The 22,207-nt window shown below is 39.2% G+C and overlaps 1 protein-coding gene and 1 long non-coding RNA gene across 3 annotated transcripts in view; one reads left to right on the top strand and one right to left on the bottom strand.

The window, feature by feature from the left end:
* The window catches only part of gpsm1b (G protein signaling modulator 1b), a 248,192-nt gene that overhangs the window by 28,887 nt on the left and 197,098 nt on the right, over positions 1-22,207 (top strand). For both annotated transcript variants that reach the window (XM_069885288.1, XM_069885278.1), the window contains exon 2: positions 7,232-7,316. In XM_069885288.1, the coding sequence (XP_069741389.1) occupies positions 7,232-7,316 (85 nt within the window). The remainder of the gene's footprint in view (positions 1-7,231; positions 7,317-22,207) is intronic.
* The window catches only part of LOC138736216 (uncharacterized), a 55,492-nt gene that overhangs the window by 23,987 nt on the left and 9,298 nt on the right, over positions 1-22,207 (bottom strand). The window contains exon 2 of the long non-coding RNA XR_011340163.1: positions 6,965-7,059. This is a non-coding gene — a long non-coding RNA (uncharacterized lncRNA). The remainder of the gene's footprint in view (positions 1-6,964; positions 7,060-22,207) is intronic.

The following is a 22,207-nucleotide window of genomic DNA, read 5'->3' as shown; positions in this document are numbered from 1 at the left end:
AAGAAGGAAGACAACCCAGAGAAGGAAGACCAACACCAAGACACTTTTAATAAAAATAAGAAGAACAAAAATACCCAACAAAGTAAAATAAACAACCCAACAAGAAAATCAGAAGAGACAGAGGTAAAAGACACACATCCTGGAGTGGACTCAGAAGAAGAGGAGGGAGAACACAAAGAAATGGAAGATGAAGGGAAGGGCAAGTACATGGATATATATTTTTTTAAAGAATATATGGAAACAGTAAAAGAATGGCAGACACAAGAATTCAGTGAAATAAAAAGAAGAATAAAAAGTACAGAAGAAAAAGTGAATAGATTAGAGATGATCATGACAGAAATAGGAAAAAGAGTAGACAAGGTGGAAGAACGAGAAACAGCCATAGAAATGGAAGTAGATGACTTAAAAAAGAAATTAGAAGAATCTGATAAAAAGGTTAAAGAAACACAGGAGCTGTTAGCTCAGAAGATAGATATAATGGAAAATTATAATAGAAGAAACAATATAAAGATAGTGGGCCTTAAGGAAGATGAAGAAGGCAAAAATATGAAAGAATTTATAAAAGTATGGATCCCCAGGGTCCTAGGAAGACCAGAATTACAGGAAGAAATGGAAATAGAAAGGGCACAAAGAACATTAGCCCCTAAACCATAACCACAACAAAATCCATTCTAGTAAAATTCCTAAGATATACAACAAGAGAAAATATATTGGAGAAGGCAATGAAAAAAATAAAGAAGACAAAAAACCACTGGAATACAAGGGTCAAAAATTTTTTTTCTATCCAGATATAAGTTTTGAACTCCTGAAGAAGAGGAAAGAGTTTAATGCAGCAAAAATGACCCTATGGAAAAAAGGCTATAAATTTATGTTAAAATACCCAGCGGTATTTAAAATAGTTATCCCGGGGCAGCAAAGCAAACTATTCTCGGATCCGGAAAAAGCACCAAAATTTGCAGAGCAACTACAAAACAGACAGAGAGATGAAGAGATGTAACAAGAACAAAAATGACAACAAACTATATATATATATATATATATATATATATATATAACTGAACTGTTCTCACCCTGGATGAGACATATAAGGCAATCGAACAACTGAAAAGTGGCAAAACAGCAGGTATGGATGGAATCCCCCCAGAGGTCTGGAAGGCTGGCGGCAAAACTCTGCATGCCAAACTGCATGAGTTTTTCAAGCTTTGTTGGGACCAAGGAAAACTGCCTCAGGATCTTCGTGATGCCACCATCATCACCCTGTACAAAAACAAAGGCGAGAAATCAGACTGCTCAAACTACAGGGGAATCACGTTGCTCTCCATTGCAGGCAAAATCTTCGCTAGGATTCTACTAAATAGAATAATACCTAGTGTCGCCGAGAATATTCTCCCAGAATCACAGTGCGGCTTTCGCGCAAACAGAGGAACTACTGACATGGTCTTTGCCCTCAGACAGCTCCAAGAAAAGTGCAGAGAACAAAACAAAGGACTCTACATCACCTTTGTTGACCTCACCAAAGCCTTCGACACCGTGAGCAGGAAAGGGCTTTGGCAAATACTAGAGCGCATCGGATGTCCCCCAAAGTTCCTCAACATGATTATCCAACTGCACGAAAACCAACAAGGTCGGGTCAGATACAGCAATGAGCTCTCTGAACCCTTCTCCATTAACAATGGCGTGAAGCAAGGCTGTGTTCTCGCACCAACCCTCTTTTCAATCTTCTTCAGCATGATGCTGAACCAAGCCATGAAAGACCCCAACAATGAAGACGCTGTTTACATCTGGTACCGCACGGATGGCAGTCTCTTCAATCTGAGGCGCCTGCAAGCTCACACCAAGACACAAGAGAAACTTGTCCGTGAACTACTCTTTGCAGACGATGCCGCTTTAGTTGCCCATTCAGAGCCAGCTCTTCAGCGCTTGACGTCCTGCTTTGCGGAAACTGCCAAAATGTTTGGCCTGGAAGTCAGCCTGAAGAAAACTGAGGTCCTCCATCAGCCAGCTCCCCACCATGACTACCAGCCCCCCCCACATCTCCATCGGGCACACAAAACTCAAAACGGTCAACCAGTTTACCTATCTCGGCTGCACCATTTCATCATATATATATATATATAAAATATATATATATATATATATATATATATATATATATAAAAAAGAGCATAAGTAAGAACTAAGAAGGGAAAGAAAGGGAAGAAAGGAAGTAAGGAGGGAATTAAGAGAGTGACCTTTGTTATATATGAAGATTAAAACCTTTTCTGGGGGGAGCTGGGTTGGGAAGAATAACAGTCACTGCGAAATTAGTTGACGCTTGCGAGCAGATTTGCAAATCCAAATGGAGAGGGGAGATGTGGTTGCCCAACAAGGGACAAATGGCAACTCAGAAAGGGGAGGGACTATTGGGTTTAAAGGAATTTTAAATATGAGAATAGTGGAAATATTTTATGTTTTAGAAATGTTGTCTCATAATGTGTTCAAAAAATGAAAGCAGAAATTGATAAAAAAGGAAGGTGGTGATGAGGAAACGGAAAGGAAAGATAAACAAAGTATGAAATGACTATGTTGAACTATATGACTTTAAATATTAATGGAATACATAACCAAATCAAAAGGAAGAAACTGTTAAATTTACTGAAAAAAGAAAAAAATTGATATAGCATTCGTACAAGAAACACATCTAACTGAAGTGGAACACAAGAAATTAAAGAGAGATTGGAATGGACATGTAACAGCAGCATCATATAATTCAAAAGCCAGAGGAGTAGCTATATTAATCAATAAAAATGTACCAATCAAAATAGAAGAGGAAATAATAGATCTAGCAGGGAGATATGTAATGATAAAATGTCAGATATATTCAGAATTTTGGAATTTACTCAATGTATACTCACCTAATGAAGATAGCAGATACGCAAGGGAACATACTAATAGGAGGGGATTTTAACCTTAATTTGGACTCAAACATGGATAAAACTGGAAAAAAAACTAACAGAAAAAACAAAGTATCCAAATTTATAATTAAATCAATGCAAGAAATTCAACTTTTGGATATATGGAGGAAACAACACCCAGAGGAAAAGGAATATTCATATTATTTGGGTAGACACAAAACATACTCAAGGATAGACCTATCCCTGTTATCAGCCCACATTCAAGGGAGAGTTAGGAAAACGGAATATAAAGCTAGACTATTATCAGATCACTCACCCCTGTTATTGGCAATAGAGCTAGAGGACATCCCACCAAGAATGTATAGATGGAGATTAAACTCCATGCTACTTAAAAGACAGGATTTTAGAGAATTCATTGAACGACAAATTAAAATGTAATTTGAAATAAATACGGAATCAGTGAAAGATAAGTTTATACTATGGGATGCAATGAAAGCGTTCATCAGTGGGCAAATAATAAGTTATAACTAAGATGAAGAAGGACTACAATCGGTAAACAGAACAGTTGGAAATGGAAATAACAAATACAGAAAAAGAATTAGCAATAAAGGAAGGTACAACTAAAAGAAGAGAATTGGCAGACAAAAAAAAATATGAAACACTACAAACATATAAGGTGGAGAAGAACATAATGAAGACAAAACAGAAATATTATGAGCTAGGAGAAAAAACGCACAAAATTCTAGCGTGGCAGCTTAAGACAGAACAAACTAAAAGAATGGTATTGGCATCAAGGAAAAAGGACAAACGAATTACATATAATCCAACAGAGATCAATGAAAACTTCAGGGAATTCTATGAACAAATATATCAAACTGAAAACGAAGGGAAAGAAGACAAAATAGATGAATTTGTAACTAAAATTGAACTACCGAAATTACAAACAGAGGAGCAAAATAAATTAATAAAACCATTTGAAATAGAAGAATTACAGGAGATATTAAAAAAACTACCGAACAATAAAACACCAGGAGAGGATGGACTCCCAATAGAATTCTATAAAACATTTAAAGACTTATTAATTCCTCCCCTCTTGGAAGTAATCAACCAGATTGATAAAACACAAAACATACCAGATTCATGCAAAGCAGCAATAATTACAGTAATACCAAAGACAGGGAAAGATCCACTAGCACCAGCATCATATAGACCAATATCTCTACTTAACACAGATTATAAGATAATAGCTAAACTATCAGCAAACAGATTGGCCGACTATGTACCAAAAATAGTAAATCTAGACCAAACTGGATTTATTAAAAAAAGATGAACAACGGACAATATCTGTAAATTTATTAACTTAATTCATGCAGTAGAAGGAAATAAAACTCCAACAGTAGCGGTTGCTTTAGACGCAGAGAAGGCCTTTGACAGAGTAGAATGGAATTATTTATTCAAAGTACTACAAAAATTCAGCCTACCAGAGAAATATATTAATTGGATTAAAGCATTATATAAGGGGCCATTGGCGAAAGTGACAGTAAATGGATATATATCAAAACAATTTTACTTAAGCAGATCAACAAGGCAGGGATGTCCACTATCTCCCTCACTGTTCGCGTTGCTATAGAATCACTAGCAGAACTGATAAGAACAGAAAATAAAATAAGAGGGATAAAAATAAAAGAGAAGGAATATAAAATCAGTCTATTTGCAGATGACGTTATAATATACTTAACAGAACCAGAAATATCAATAAAGGAATTACATAGGAAATTGAAGGAATATGGAGAAGTATCGGGGTACAAGATCAACGCAAATAAAAGTGAAGCAATGCCAATGAATAATGCGGATTTCACAAAGTTTAAGAAAGAATCACCATTTAGATGGCAAACACAAGCAATGCGATACCTAGGTATACAACTAAATAAAAATCTCAGCCATTTATATAAACTAAATTATCATCCATTAATGAAAAAATTACAAGACGACTTAGAGCATTGGAAAGACTTACCACTTACACTGATAGGAAGGATAAACTGTATTAAAATGAACATCTTCCCAAGGATACAATACCTATTTCAGTCATTACCAATTCACCTAACAGAGAAATTCTTCAAGGAGCTAAAGAAAATAATAAGGAAAGATTCTTATGGAAAGGGGGGAAACCGAGGATAGCACTAGATAAATTAACAGAATGGTACAAATAAGGAGGCTTACAACTACCAAACTTTAAGAATTATTATAGAGCTGCACAATTAAGATACCTATCAGATTTTTATCAAACAAGGGAAAAACCAGATTGGACCAGATTAGAACTAGATAAAATAGGGGAGAAGATACCTGAACATATACTATATAAATGGGATGAAAAATTGGTGCAACGTAGGAATTCACCGGTATTGCATCATCTGCTCAACATTTGGAAGAAGATTCACGTAGAAAGGAATAAAACAAATTACCAACTACCAAAACTAATATTGACGCACAATCAATTAATCCCTTTCACAATAGATAACATTTCCTTTAGAGAATGGGAGAGAAAAGGGATCAAAAGAATAGAAAATTGTTTTTCGGGAAATAAATTCTTATCCTTTGAACAAATGAAGGATAAATATAATATAACTCACGATACAATGTTTGCATACCACCAAATGAAATCCTACTTGAAGGACAAATTGGGAAACAGTCTGAGGTTACCAGAGGGAAGCAATTTTGAATATGTGATTACAGACACAATGATAATTTAAAAATTTATAACAAACATGTACATCAAACTGCAAGAAAAGGAGAACGAGGAAACAAACGGTAAACCTAAACAAAAATGGGAACAAGATCTAAACATAAAGATAAAGAATGAAACATGGGAAAAGTTATGCTCCAGAACTATGAGAAATACAATAAACACGAGGTTATGCATGATACAATATAACTGGATACACAGGTTATACATCACACCTCAAAAGTTAAATAAATGGGACCCAACAGTATCAGACTGATGTTTTCGCTGTAAAAAGGAAATGGGAACAACAATTCATGCAATTTGGACATGTGAGAAAGTGAAAAAATTTTGGGAAGATCTAAACCAGATATTAAATAAAATCACAAAAAGCAATATACCAAAAAACCCAGAGATCTTCGTCCTAAGTAATATAAGAAATAAAGAATTTGGACTCGATTTGGATGGAGCACAAAAAAGATTTGTTATGATAGCCCTAGCTGTAGCAAAAAAAATGTATTATGTCAACCTGGAAATTAGAAGACAACTTGAGAATACAACAATGGTACATAGAAATGAATAAATGTATTCCATTAGAAAAAATAACATATAATTTAAGAAATAACATCACAATATTCAAACAAATATGGGAGCCATACATGAAATACAATAGAGAAATCCTACCATGGACTTCCACCACTTAAAATGACAGAAGGAGAAGACAATGAAAAGAACTGACTCAGTAAAATTTCTTGTTTATTTTTATTAAGTAACAACATTGTTTAACGGGTTTAATGTATCTTATAGATTGAACTCAAATAAATGGGAAGGAGGGAGAGGGAGGGAGGGAAGGGAGGGGGGAAAAGGGGGAGAAAATGACACTGTATATATTCAAGAGAAAAAATGTCTATGTATCTTGGTCAATATGGTTTATAGTGTGAAAAATATTTTTTTTTTAAAAAACATGGAAGCTCAAGGACAGAACATCAGAGATGTTGACACCTACGGATTTGAGGTTCTTTACCCTCTTCACAACTGAGTCCTCGATGAAGACTAGGTCGTGTTCCCCTGATGGGAATGACCCAGTCTCTTCTGAGGGATGGCATTTCTGGCAGTGCAGATCTTCCTCTACATTGAATGGTCACCCTGAGTCTGGGACTGACCTGGAAAGAAATATGACTGGTGGAAAGTCTCTTCATCAGAAGTTGTATAACTCTCCACAGGAATCCCTAAATGACAACATTTAATGACACCACTTTCCAGCCAAAATGCCGCGAGTTAGCAAATGAACCGTCAAGTACTCCCAGGATACTTCTGCAACTGAATGGCTTTAGTTTAGTCATTGTATTACCTTGTTAATCTCTGCTCACTGAATTTTGTGACGGATAGAGCTGTTTTCAACAAGGAGATTTGGTTTCACCTCCATCTCCAAAACTTGTGTTATTTCTGAAGAAAAATGGATGGCTAAATTAATAAACTAACATATTAACCTTAAGTTATATGTCCAGCTATAAGTGCTGTCTGCCTATCACAGATTGATGAATGCAGCTCTCATATTGGTCATTTAAAATAAAAACTGAACAGAATTTCTTACAAGCCAGTTTTGTTTCCTGTGCAGCACGTGCAACTGGAATGGTGATGAATGGATCGGCCTTTGATTTTGGGATAGCAAGCTGGGAGAGTGAGCGGTCAACTCGCAGTCGGTAAGCTTTGACTTGTGTCGCTCTTATTTTGAAAATTACTATCATCGGAACTGAGACAATTCACTTTATTTATGCCACTCATGACCTTGTAGGTCACCCCTCATCTCCTCTGCTCTGGGGAAAAAAGCCCCAGCCTATCCAATCTTCCTTTGCCACTCAAGCCCTTCAATCCTGGTAACATGTTTGTGAATCTTTCTGCCCCTTTCTGGTTTAATGTGGCCTTGGCAAACTCTTGTACAGCTGCAACATGATGTCTCATCCCCTCAAGTATGCCAAATGCCTTCTTCACTTTGTCTACCTATGTTGCCACTTTCAGGGAATTGTGTACTCTAACCCTAGTTCTCTCTGTTCTGCAATACTTTCTTTGTCCAAACCATTTACTATGGAAGTCCTGTCCTGGTTCAACTTTCCAAAATGTGACCCTTGACCAAGTTAGATTCCATCATCTATTCCCAGTTGACCTGAATCCTGTAATCTTAGATGACCTTTTCACTGTACATTGTTCGACCATTTTGTTGTAATTCACAAGCTTTCTAACCAGGCCTACTAGATTTTTATATAAACCTTTAATGTAGATGTACCAATCTCCGTGCACACCACTGGTCACAGGCCTCCAATGTGAATAGTGACTCTTTACAATTGCCCTCTGTCTTTTCCCACCAAGCAAATTTGGATCCAGTTGGTTGGCTCTCCTTTGATCCTCTGTGATCTAACCTCTGGACTAGTTGACCTTGTTGCTCTTTGCCAAAGGCCTTGCGAAAGTCATGTTGACAGTGTTTACCAGTTTGCCTAATAAAACTCTAAATTAGAAACTGAATTTAAATTCCATTGTTGGCATAGCAAGATCATAGTAATCTTCACAATTAGGTTTAATAGTTCATTGCTCCCTACTGACCCAGTATATTCTGATGATGTGAATCAAATATTCATACATATTTGCAAATAAGAAATTGGATGGAAGCAATTGTAAAATTAACACAACAGTGAAACCCCGTTATAACGCGATAGTATGGTCACTCGCAGCAGCACCCCCATCCACATTTGTGGCAGAAGCTCCCCCCCCCACTCTCCCTTTCACGGGTGAACACCCACCCCCCCCCCAACTTCATCCATGCAATGAAATCCCCACCAAGATAAGCATTAATCATTAAAACACGACACTTCTAATCATTCACCTCACCATCCCTGGTACTGCAGCTTTTAAAATGGGCTTGCTTAACGTCCTCTCTCAAAGAATGGAATGTGGATGTTTAGTGGCGCATACCTTGAATAAATCAAGGTCCAATGACTCATTGCGTAATATCCGAATTCATGTAAAATCGGGATTCTACTGAATGTCTGTGTATTTTATACAAGGGTGTGTGTTTTGCATATATGTATGTGTATACAGACAAACATACACACACACTCGCATCTTGCATTTGTCTTTGTGGAATGCACTATGTTTAAAATGTGGCTATTGCATTATGTTTGTATACATCATTGCTGGTGAAGTCAGTATATTGTGATTTCCACATCATGCTGATTTGTATAATGTTAAGTTTCAGTTTCTTAAGTGCAAGAAGTTGATTTGATTGACATTTCTTTACATCTTGCTCTATCAAAAGGATACTGTTAAGTCATAGCTTTTCCTCAGTGCTGCACAAATGTTTCTGCTTTCAAAGGCAATTGATGGCTCTCAGAATTTGGTGTTTTCACCTTGGAATATTTTAATGTAAAATTACTTTTTAAGTGCTTACCTCTTTGGGAATAAAATGGGGGGCTGTAGCGGGGTTGCTATGCTACACCCAGGTTATAGCTCACGGTTATATCTCCCGGGCTGTAGCTCGAAACTTGCAGAGGAAAGAAGACATGCATATATATTCAACACTGAGTTTATTCAGGGGCAGCTCTGCTTTTGATAGTGAGCTGGGCCGTGTCACCACCAGGAAGTGGCTTAAGTGGGCTGGCCACCGATTGGTCGGTTCAAGCATCCGGGCCCCAATTGGGCCCTCTTTGATCTGCTGGCAGTAGTTGGCCAGTTTCACTGTTCCACTGGCGGCCGTGCGAGGTCTTGATAGTCGCCGCATTGAATGGCCATTTCCGGTGTTGACCCAAGGTGCAGGCTGCTACAGGGCAATGAATTATTGTGGGATGTTAAAAAACGTTATCAAATTAAAGTTATTTCTGGGTGACTGACAATTTATTGGCAACTTTGGGGGGCAAGTTGATAGTACCATAATGAAGAAGGAGTATTATGAGATGTGGTCTCCTTGTACAAAAATTCATTTCATCTCAGAAGAAATTGTGCTCTGTCTGATATTGTTGGAGAGTTTTATTATTTTATATTAAGTAATAGTTTAGTTTTTGTAAACTAATAAAACTTCCCAATAATGATCTATTGGCTACATAAGTAGATACTTCTAGCAATTCATACAGTTGATATATAGTGATAGATAAGTCCAGATTAAAGGCAGCAGATGTGCAGTGCGTAAACTATGGCTACACTTTGTTTATAGCGGATGGTAAAGATATTAAGATGAAAAATTGCAATTTGGATGGAGATCAGCTCCAAGAAGAGCCAACAAGTTTGTAGAAGAGACTTGAGCAGAGATAGATGTTGAAAAATATGTCAAGGTGGAATTGTGTATTTTAGCAGAAGAGATAACAATCAAAGGGCACAAGGTTAAGGAAATTTTGAAAGAAATAAATGTAGAGGCAAGATGAAAGAGTGGATGCAGCAAATTTGACCTGATCAGGAATGCATATCCTTGTTGTGAAAGTAAGTTCAATGGAAATGTGCAGGATGAACATGTGAAATTGGGGAGATGGAAACTCAAGGAAAAGGCTGAGGAATAGGACTGGTTGCATGACTTTTTCTTGGAGCTAATGTAGCCTGTGAGGATGAATGGAATCTTTTCATTGAAAATTTCACAAAAAGAAATAGAAAATGCTTGGGAAATGTTTACTTGTCTATTTTGGCAAAAATATTCAAGCTGCAGCATACTTTATTAATGGTAAGAGGTAGCAGATCTTTAAGGTGCAGAGGGATCTGGTGTCCTAATGTGCATTCTACAGAAGGGTAGAACTGATTGCAAAACTGGGTAAGTTTATGAATAAATATTACCAGTAGTTGTTATATTTATAACAAGTTGGTCAATTTATTTTAAGGAAGAATGTTCATGTGCAGAAACAGTTCTGAGAAAGAGTATACGGGTTTAAATATGGTTGTCCTAGATCATATTATCACATTGAACAGATGTTACTCTGTGTTATGGATATGAATTACATTTATACTGTGATATGTATATGATATGACATGCTTTTTTACTATACAGGTAAACTATAGTGACTGCTGCGGCAGCAGTATGGAGTAAGGACATGTCCACACAGTGTGAGGGTGAATCAAAGAGGGAGTTTATTGGTTTGAATCCGCTGCGTCTCCGCACTGGCTCGCCCACTTCTGGTGAAGTACGCGTCGGTTTCCGGAAGTGATGTCACCACGTCGCGGTGTCACTTTCCGGCTGGCGGAGCGCCGCAGGTGTCATTAGTCACAGGCTCCTTCTTGGCAATGAAGGGGAGTCCATGCCATCTTGGATCGGCCACAGATTGTGGCAATTCGGCCCTTTTATTCACGCAGTCAAATCGGCCTGCTACACCAACCCCCAGATTCGCCGCTGCTCTCTGAGCGGTCTTACTTGCAGTCTTTGGCGGTCTACCTCTGTGTCTGGTCTGGGGCTGACAGTTCAGAGTCCAGGTGGGCGACTTTGAGGCAGTCGACTGTGAATCTGTCCTGTTGGCTGCCAATGTCCAGTGTGAAAACCACGCCATCCCTCCACAGTACTTTAGAAGGGCCTTTGTACAGGCACTGTAGGGGGGGTCCCTTGCTGTCCTCTGCATATGAAAACGTAGTGGGTGGACTGCAGATCCACTTGGTCCTAGCTGGGTGGTGAGCCGTATCTGGACGGTGGCGGGCTGGAGGGGCTTGCCCGCCCATCTGTTCTCTCAGCCTGTGCAGGACGTCTAATGCGCTGGTCTGTGGGCCGGGGGTGTTGAGGTGTAGATCCCCTGGAATGGAGAATGGTGCGCCATATACCCCCATCCTTGCGGACGATGCTGGTAGGTCCTCCTTTGGTATTGTGCAGATCCTATACAGTACCCATGGGAGCTCGTCCATCCAGTTCAGGCTGGTCAGTCAGGCTTTCAATGCGGCTTTTGGGTGGCGGTGGAACTGTTTGACTAGTCCATTTGCTTGGGGATGGTAGACTGTAGTATGGTGGACCTGGCTGCCACAGAATTTCACCAGGTTGGACCAGAGAGAGGAGGTGAACTGTGCCCCTTGGTCTGATGTGATACGTCAGGACTCTGAATCTCGTGACCCAGGTGGCAAGGAAAGCCCGGGTGCACGTCTGTGTACTGCCTCTGGCCAGCGGGTGAATCTGTCGATGGTCGTGAACCGATACCTCATACCTTGGCTCACCGACTGACAATGTGGACGTGTTTGAACTTGTGTTGCGCCAGCTCAAATGTCTATAGGGGGGCTTTGGTGTGTTGCTGCACCTTGGCCCGTTGGAACTGTACACAGGTTCAAGCCCACAGGGTAGCGTCTCTGCGGAGCCCATGCCACATGAACTTGTTCAAGAACAGGCAGAACGTGGATCTTGTGAAGGTGTGCGATAAGCCGTGGATCTGGTCGAAAACCCACTGTTGCCAGGTTGCGGGTAGGATCAGCCTTGGGGACCTGGTGGAGATGTTGCACAGCAGGGTCGGTTCTCCTGATGTGGGGCGGAAATCTCTGACTTCAGGCTGGTAATGGCCGTCCAGTATGCCTGGACATCTGTGATCTTTGGTGAGCTGGGTGATGTTGAGCCTTCCGCAGGTTGTGGCATCAGCAGTCCGGGATAGCACGTCGGCTACTACGTTGGGCTTGCCGGCGACATGGCGGATATCTGTGGTGAATTCTGATATATAGGAGAGGTGCCACTGTTGTCTGGCTGACCATGGGTCCAAAACCTTGCTCAACGGTTTGTGGTCTGTGTAGGCAGTGAACACTCTCCCCCTAGCATGTAGTGGAAGTGCCTTATCGCCAGGTGCAAGGCCAGAAGTTTGTGGTCAAACGCACTGAGCTCTGGTGTTCACTGAAGAAGGTGAGGGTTTGCCAGTGCTCGTTGACCCATTGCTCTAGCACCGCGCCCACCGCTCTATCTGAAGTGTCCGTTGTGAGGGCCAGGGGGAATTGGGATCTGGGTGGGCCAGTACCGTGGCCTTTGCCAGTGCTGACTTGGTGGCATGGAAAACCTCTGGCATCCATTAAAGTGTCTTGTCGCTGATTTTGATGAGGGTGGTTGCTCCCGGGAGGAAATAATGGTAGAAGTTGACCATCCCTAGGAACTCCTATAGTCCTTTGGTCGTACTCAGCTTAGGGAAGTGCTGGATGGGCTCCACTTTGTCAGGCAGTGGCGTGGGGTAATGCAGTGCCCCAGGAAGTCTATTGTCTACAAGCCAAACTGGTGCTTGGCCGGGTACACCATGAGCCCGAACTGCTGTAGCCTGTCGAACAGGTGGGTGAGGTGCATCCTGTGGGTGCTGGCATCGGGGCTGGCGATGAGATATCATCTAAGTAAATGAAGATGAAGTCAAGGTCCCTGCCGACTATGTCCATTAGCCGCTGGAATATCTGGGCTGCGTATTTTTAGTCCAAAAGGCATTCTTAAGAATTCGAAGAGGCCAAAGGGTGATGATGGCTGTCTTCTGGACGTCGCTAGGGTGTATTGGGATTTGGTGGTACCCTTTATCGAGGTCCACTTTGGTGAATACCCTGTAGCCTCGTGGCAAAATCTTGGACATGTGGAATGGGGTACCTGTCTAGGACCGTTACTTCATTTAGGCATTGGTAGTCGCCACACCGGCGCCAACTGCCGGAGCTCTTCTTCACTATGTGGTGGTGGGGGAGGCCCATGGGCTGTTGGAATAGCGGGCAATCCCCAACTCCTCCATGGTGGCGAACTCAGCCTTGACCTATTGGAGCTTGTCTGGCGGGAGGCGCTGGGATCGTGCATGTACTGGGGGACCGGCGGTCTCTATGTGGTACTCCACGCTATGTGGCGGGTTGGAGTTGTGGAAGTTCAATGCTAGTAAAGCCAGGTATTTGGCTAGTAAGGAGGTGTATTTGTCTTGTTCCAGGGTGTGGATTCCCAAAGGCAGAAAAGAGCGCCTCCGCAGGGTAAGAGAATTGACTGGAAAGTTGTGGCATTTACCAACTGGCATTTTGTCATGTCTACCAGCAGTTTGTGAGCCTGGAGGAAATCCGCGAAAGCAGTGTCTGCAACGAGGATAAGGCTAATCGCGCTGATGTCTACGAGGAAATCTCTGGACACTGAGGTAGAGTAGGCCTTCTATGTGCGAACCACTGAGGCCACTATTGGCGGTCGGCCTGCCCGTTTCCCATTGCTGTGTTGGTTTTGCCGGGTGTTCTTGCCCCATCGGTGGCGGTAGAAACAGTACTCATTGTTCTCTGCGCGCCCTTTGCGTTTGCGTTGTTGCTGAGCTGCGGCTACCGCTGGTGTTTCTGGTGGGCTGGGTGGGGTGGCAGTGCCATTCACATAGACTGGTTGCACATGGAGGGAGCTCTGCTGTGGCTTGTGGAACAGCGTGTCTGCCTCCTTGGCTACAAGGTGCGGGGCACTGAAATCCATGTCTGAAACTGCCGAGGATATGTGTATTTGTAGTTTCAAGAGGAATAGGGCCTTGAACAGGAAACAGTCTGTATGCCCGTCTGCCAGGGCCACCATCTCGTGCATTAGTTCAGAAGGGTTTCTGTCACCCAGGCCCTGCATGTTGATGATGTGGGTGGCACGCTTGTGCCTCCTGAGCTCAAGAGTGTCAAGGAGGAAACGTCGAAAATGCTCGAACTTGTGCTCCATTGGTGGGTTTTCTATGAAGGAGCTTACCTTTGCAGCTGTGGCAGCATCCAGGGCGCTGACGACATGCCAGAACTTGGTGTCCTCTGAAACGATTCCCCTGATGTGAAACTGGGACGAAGCCAGCTGCAGCCAGTTCCTGGGCTGGTTTGCCTAGAACAAAAGGAGATGTATGACTACTACGTTAAATGCTGGTTCCAAAAAACGTTGGAACCGTCGAGGTAACCATTGTAGAGGCTGCTGCAGCAGCACCATGGAGTAAGGACATGTCCTCAGAGTGTGATGATGAAGCAAAAAGTGAATTTATTGGCTTGTATTAGTTTGACAGTTAAAGTGGAGGTAATGAAAAATGTTTCACAAAGAATGGATAAGTTGGAAAATGAGGTTCAAGATGTTTGAGAGGAAGTGTGGGGTATTGAAGATAGATGTACTATGTCTGAAGATTCGATGACCGGTTTAATCACAATGAATGAAAAACTGTTGGAGAAAGTTGATATTTTAGAAAATTATAGCAGAAGAAGTAATGTTATCGGAAGGTAAAAAAGATGTGATTATTTTTTTTCCCAAGAATGGATACTGAAGATATTTGGAGAGGAACATTTTGAAGACAAGATTTTAATTGAAAGAGCCCATAAAGCTTTAAGACCAAAGCCAGGTCTGAGCCAGAGACCCTGATCTATCCTGGTTAGATTTTGAACTACCAGGATAGAAAGAGGCTCCTAGCTTTAGGGATGAAAAGGGCTAGGAATATGGACCTTTCAACTGTGAAAGGGATAAGATTTTCTTTCATCCAGATCTGAGCTAAACTTTATTAAAGAAAAGGAAAAAATTTAGTCAGAAAATTTTGTTTGATAAAGGTCACAGATTTGTGTTGCGTTGTCCTGCTACTTTGAAAATTTTTGTACCAGGTCAACAGAATTTTTTTTTCACCAATTTTGTTCAAGCTGAAGAATTAGTTCAGAGTTTGTCTCAAGTTCAAATAACAGAAGGCACTGATTTGTTGCAATGACTTTAATATACAGGGATGGTTCTTTTTCCCCTTTTTTTGATGGATGAAGAATTGATCTGATATACTCATGTTGGATGGAATTGGTTGACTAAATCAAGTTTTGTTTTCCTGTGGGGGTCGGGGGATGTGTTAAGTTGGTTTCTGGTGGTTGCAAGTGTTTTCGTGGCTTAGCCATGACCCATAAAATGGAAGGAGGAAATGTGGCTCTGGCAGTACTTATTGAGTGGAGATCTTTGTCTCTTTTTCTTTTTTCTTTTTAATAATTGAATACGTTGTATTTAATCTGAATTATTTTAATGTTTTTGGATTGCAGATGGTGACACTCAGGACAAAATTATTTTATGGGAATTCTTCCTGGATGGGAGTGATAAAAATAAATTTTAAATATAGCAAAAATGAATAAAGCAATCAAGATTATAAATTTCAATATTATTGGGATTAATGGGTTAATAAAAAGAAAGAAAATTTTGTCTTGTATTAAGAAATTAGGTGTGGATATTGCTTTTTTACAAAAAAACTCATTTAACCGATAAAGAACATCTAAAACTGAAAAGAGATTGGGTAGATCAAGTAGACTTTTCTTCATTTAATTCTAAAGCCAAGGGAGTAGTGATTTTATATAAGAAAAATTTTACCAATTAAAGTTCAGAGTGTGACTACGGATCTTGCAGGTAGATATATAATGGTAAATTGTCAAATATTGTGACAGATTATGTTATATTTTATATTGTATATAGATATGTTTTAAAGTAGATAAATTGTTTTTTTAGAATAAGTCACATACAAACACTTTAAAATCCCAGAGCTCTCAAGCCAGACAGTCTAATTTCACTTCTCACTCCTCCAAGTTCACCAGTATCAGGCAGTTCTTATACTGTGCACAGAATTTAACATTTATGAATCTTCACCAGGCTTTGGTGCTTGAAAGGTAAATGGTTACTGCTCAGAAAGGTTCTTGTTGGTTTTCAGAGAGATTTGTTGCTCATTGGACACACACAAACTGATTTCTTCTGATCAGCCACTTTAGTGTCTGGCTGAAGAAACTTGCCCCATCAGGATTTTCCAGATGATGACTGCTTTCTTTCAGGTCACCACAGAGTTCCTTTACTGTTTCCCTTATCTCAGGCGAAACATTATGCAGCCAGCCGTCTCCTCTTTTATGGACCACAAGGGCCTTGAACAGGTTGAACTACAACTCATGTTCAAAATTGGGTTTCAAACAAGCTTCCAAAAGCCACTGCAGAAAACCTGCAGCCTCTTGCCCTCTCTCCCTCCTTTCAAAACCATGTGACCTTCTTAGAACAGCAAACTGCATTCAGACAGACTGTGGCACCGGAACCAATCTTCTGAGTCCATTCATCTGTTGCTTTCCAAAACAATAATCCATTACTCCACAGCATGTTCAATTAACACCTACTTGTGAAGTCCTTCAGCAAAGTAGTTTCCACTGAGCCTGGACTGTCTTGTTTGAGCATAGCTCTGGCATTTTAAATGAGATCCGTGTTGTGAAGTGTTTTATGATTGACACTAACCCCCCCCCGCCCACAATTTATCTCCTTTAAAATACATCTATATACAATATAAAATATAACATAATCCGTCACAATATTTTCAGAGGAATGAACTTTATTAAATATATATGCACTGAATTTAGATGATGAAAATTTTATAAAAGACATTTTTTAAAATTTGGTGGATGTTTATGAAAATATTTTAGGTGGAGATGATTTCAGTTTTTGTTTGGATCCTTTATTGGATAGATCATCAAGAACAATAGTTAAATCTAAAGCAGCTAAAGTTGTGTTTTATTTCATGAAGGATTTAAATTTAGTTGATATATGGAGAAAGAAACATCCCAGCGATCGAGATTATTCTTTTTATTCTAATAGATTTGATACATTTTCTAGAATTGATTTATTTTCACTTTCAGCTCAAAATTAATCAAGGGGTTTGAATATTGATTATAAAGCAAGAATAATATCTGATTATTCTCTATTATTGATGGAATTGGAATTTATTGAAAAACAGCAGGCAATATATAGATGGAGAGTAAATTCTTTGTTATTATAAAGGGAAGATTTTGTGCTTTTATAAGACAGCATATTGAATTATTTTGTGATACTAATTTACTTTCAATAGAGATAAGTTTATTATTTGGGATGTATTAAAAGCTTATTTTTGAGGACAGATTATAAATTTTACTTCAAAAATTAAAAAGGATTATATGATATGAGAGATATAGATAAATTAGAAAAAGAAGTAACAATATTGGAAAAAGGTACTAAAAAAATAACCGTCAGAGGATAAACATAGGTGTTTAATTAATAAGAAGTTACAATATAACACAATGTTGACTTATGGAACAGAGAAAATGATTCTTAATTAATAAGAAGTTACAATATAACACAATGTTGACTTATGGAACAGAGAAAATGATTCTTAGATCAAAATAGAAATATTATGAATTAGGGGAAAGAGCTCATAAAGTTCTGGCTTGGCAATTAAAAGCAGAACTATCTTCGAGAATGATTAATGCAATACAATGAGATAATAAGAAACCAGAAGAAATAGTGAAACTTTTAGGGAATTTTATGAAAAATTATACACTTCAGAATCGTTACAGGATGAAACTATTATTGATAATTATCTGTCGGCAATAACATTACCTACAATAACTGAGATAGATAAAGATAATTTGGATATACTGTTTACTGAACAAGAAGTTAACAAAGCACTTAATTGTTTACAAAATAATAAGTTTCCTGGAGAGGATGGATTCCCAGTGGTATTTTATAAATTTAAAAAAATAGTAATTCCTTTATTTATGGAGGTAATAGAACAAGTTTTTAGGTTACATGTTCTTCCAGAAAATTTTTCCACAGTGATAATTATGGATATTCCTAAAAATGATAGGTCTTTATGAAGCTGTAGAAAATTGTGGCAAAGGTATTAGCAAATAGAATAAATGATTGTCTGCCTGAATTAATAAATATAGACCAAACGGGTTTTATTAAAAATAAACTTCTGAAAATATAGTAAGGTTATTAAGTATAATTCATTTAGCAAAAAAGGATTTAAGTGCTGCGGTTACATTAGATGCAGAAAGAGCTTTTCATAGACTAGAATTGGACTTTTTATTTAAGGTTTCTCTTTTTAATCATATAAATCAACGTATTTAATCAACTTTTAAAATATGGTTTTTGTTGCTTGTTATATATGTCTTTTTCTTAAATAAAATATTCAGGAAAAAAGCTTTTACCATCCATTCTTCAGAACAAAAGAAACTAAAATCTTATCTCCCAAGCAAGCAGGGAAAACTAGTTATGACCCTGAAGGAAAGATGTTGTTAGGAGACAGCATATAAATATGTTAAACGAAAAACCACAAACAGACAAGTGGTGAGCATGAAACATATTTTAATCCCTACAATACTGTCCCCTAATTATTATATTTAAATATAATAATTACCATCATAAAGAAAAAAAACATAGTACATAGTATATATTGGATAAAATCCAAAAGAAAATAAAAAGTCAATTATCAAAAACTTTCTGCCTCTTGCAAAAGACAGATTTTGGTAATTGGTCTGTTCAGAAAGAGTTTTAGTTTTGATCTGAACTTGATGTTCAAGTCCTCTTTTTGTCCTGAATGGCATCATTAACCTTCCTTATCAGCCAGGAATTTCGAGGCGCTGAATTATCCACGATGATCACAGAATCCCCGTGCATGAAATTGCGCCTGATCTTAGACCATTTCTGTCGCTCCTGCAACATAGGATGATATTCTTTCACCCATCTTTTCCAGAACAAATCTGATATAAATTGCACCTGCTTCCACTTGCGATGCATACACACCTCCCTTCTAAAACTGCCCCAGTGGCATTGAAGGCTTGTTTTCTCTTTCTGCTATGATACTGAAGCAGTCTTTTAAGTCTGAACATCAACACTACTGCCCTTTTCAAACCAGTCCAGGATGAGAAGTAATGGATAAAACAGGTTACTGGATACACTTCTTCAGACATTATCTGAACACCATTGGCAGTCATACTCCTGATTTCAGGGTCTTCTGGTAAGATTTCTTCTAATTTATCAAGATTTTGAGTCCACTCTTCCTGAGGCTGTAAAAGAAACGGATGCCCCGACACCCACATTTCTTTCTTCACAAAAGACTGGACTTTCAAACCTCAGGAAGCCAGATCAGTAGGATTGTTAACTGCTTTAACATCATCTCCTCTGTATTGGACGTGAGACTTTATCAATTTCAGCTCTGTTAGCCATGAAAGTTCAAACCTTTGTGGTTTTATTGTTGATGTATTTGAGCACAGAGGTGCTATCAGTCCAAAATGTGGAGTCTGTTAGTTCCATCTGCAGCTCTTTTCTCCACACTGTGTCCATTCTGCTCATCATGATAGCAGCCGTCAACTCCATTTGAGGGATAGTGGCTAGGTTTAATGGAGCCACTCTGGCCTTTCCCATTACAAACCCACAATGTACCTGATCCTGGTGGTCATGCAGTAACAGGTAACTAACAGTTCTGTAATCATCTTCACGTGCATCAGCAAAATGATGCAATTAAGCAAATATCACCGTTCTAAGGTTTGTGGGTTTGAAGCATTTGTCAATCATGAAGTCTTCCATCTTACAAAGATTCCTGAATCCAACACATCCATTCCAGTACAATGTCATCCCAACCAATCCTTTTCCTACACAAATCTTCTTGGCATTCAGGACAATTGGTGCCAATATTCCGAGAGGATCATATGTCGAACTGTCTGTTGACAGAATCCCCCTTCTTGTAAGAGGTCAATCCTTCAAAATTATTTTGAATTTAAAAACATCAGACTGAACAAAGCATTATCCACCTAGTGTTCTTGCTCAAGGAAGGTGGTCACGGTCCAAGTCCAGATTCTTCATTTCTTTTGCCCCCTCTGTTTCAGATTCGGCAGCTAATAAGTGACGACTTACTTATCCATTTGGTAAGTAGAAAAGACTACTTTTGAAACAGATCGCTTGCAACTCATGATAAAGAGCTGTTGCATCTTTTTCTGAAGTGAGACAGTCATGCATATAAAAATTATTCCTGATGGTGCTTATAGCTTGAGAGCTAAACTGTTCCATAATGTCCTCAGCACATTACCCAAGGGCAAAATTTGCACAACTTGGAGATGAAGCCACTTTAAATAGATGTACTGCCATTCTGTATTCTACCATGTTCTGTTTGTAGTCTTCATCAGACCACCAAAGGAATCCTATCAAATCACAGTCTTCTTTCAATACTTTCACCTCATGGACATTACTGCAGTGATGACAACAGGTTCTTTATGGAATCTAGTTCAGACTCCTATCAACATGCTTGCCACGTCGGGACCCTGTCAGAGCTGAGAATTTGTCAAACTCCCCAAAAGGTTGCTCCACCTTCAACACCACTTGAAGTTTTTTTCTTTTGTGGATGCAAAACCCCTTGGAGTGGGAAAGTACCATTTTTTTCCATCACTATGTTCAGAGATATCATCTGGTACTTTATATGCATAACCTTTAAATATCATGTCAGACACGCATTTGGTGTATTCTGAATGAAAGGAAGAATCTTTCTCGAATCTTCTCTTTAAATTAGTTGTACATTTTTTGACAACGTTTCTATTATCAGGCATGTGAAATTCCCTTTTCTTTAAAGGTAATCCAACGCAATAATAATCATTAACCAGGTTGACAGATTTTGACACCGATTCCAAGAACTGCTGATCTTCCCTTGAAGGTTCTTGGTTGTCCCTGAGGCACTCAGAAAAGTCAGTCTTGAACTGCTGCTCCCACAGCTCTTCAAGTTTAACAATTGAAATCTTGTTGACTGGTCCTGAGCCTCCATGCTTCCTCCTAATGGTCCATTGATTGTCCAACCCAAGCATAGTTTTGACAGCGTAAGGTCCATCTCCCACACTTAATATGATATCCCGTGGTTCCAGCGCTTTTGGTACATCTGAGCCAGTCAGCAACTCTATCTCAGAGTTGATTTCATCTAAATGAACATTTTTCAAATGGGTCCACAAATCAATGTCATTTTGATGTGGGATGTTCCCTTTACACACAGGAATAGTTTTCTGAGTGTATACGCCTGGGAGTTCACAAAAATCGTTACTATCTAGTCCAGCGACCTCTAAGCCCAAAACAACGCTGGATTCAGAGATTTATTTTTTTAACTTGGGCTGTAGTTCTCAATAGAATTTTTGACCTTCTTCCTTGAAGATGAAGCTTATTCATTAGCCCCACAGTGCAAAATAATGCAGTGCCACCTGGGTCAAGAAATGCATAAGTATGCCTATTGCACTTCCTTTCTTGGCCTTGACTTGCACAGGTACTAATAAAAGGTTGCAGTTGTCCTCACTGGTCCCAGTAAGACCATATGTCTGTACCGAGGTTACAGCACTGTTTTCATCTGCTTCTTTTCTTGCTGTTTGTTCCTTTTCTGTGTTCTTCTTTCGGTAACATTTTGGGATGCTTTAGACCACATATGTCGCAGTTGAGCCACTTTTTGCAGTTTTTGCTGATGTGTTCTTTACACAGACAGCCAAAACATACTCCATTTCCCTTCAAAAAAGTGATTTTTCTCTCTATGCATCTTCTTTTTCAATTGTGCACACATTTCCAAAGCATGTGTATCTTTACAGAACAAACATTTCTTCACAGCAGGCAAACTCTCCTGAGTTTCTTTATCATTTTTCTTATCTGCAACTGTAACAGTAGTTACAAATAAACATTTTTTCAATTTTGGATGAGGGTGTGATTTGGATCTCTCCAGATCATTGCTCACTGTCTTTGATATTTTCATACACTCGATCTGTGACAATGTCCACTTGCCCTTCAATTAAATCCATTAAATCCTTAAAAGCAGCTCTTTGATCGTATTTTTTCTGGTATTCAACAACTGAAGTTCTTCATAGTTCTCTCATCCACTCGGATAATTTATTTAAAATGATTTACATATTAGTA

This window comes from Narcine bancroftii, chromosome 1 (genome assembly GCF_036971445.1).
Source record: "Narcine bancroftii isolate sNarBan1 chromosome 1, sNarBan1.hap1, whole genome shotgun sequence".
Classification (NCBI taxonomy): domain Eukaryota; kingdom Metazoa; phylum Chordata; class Chondrichthyes; order Torpediniformes; family Narcinidae; genus Narcine; species Narcine bancroftii.
This window is presented reverse-complemented; position numbering and strand designations above follow the sequence as displayed.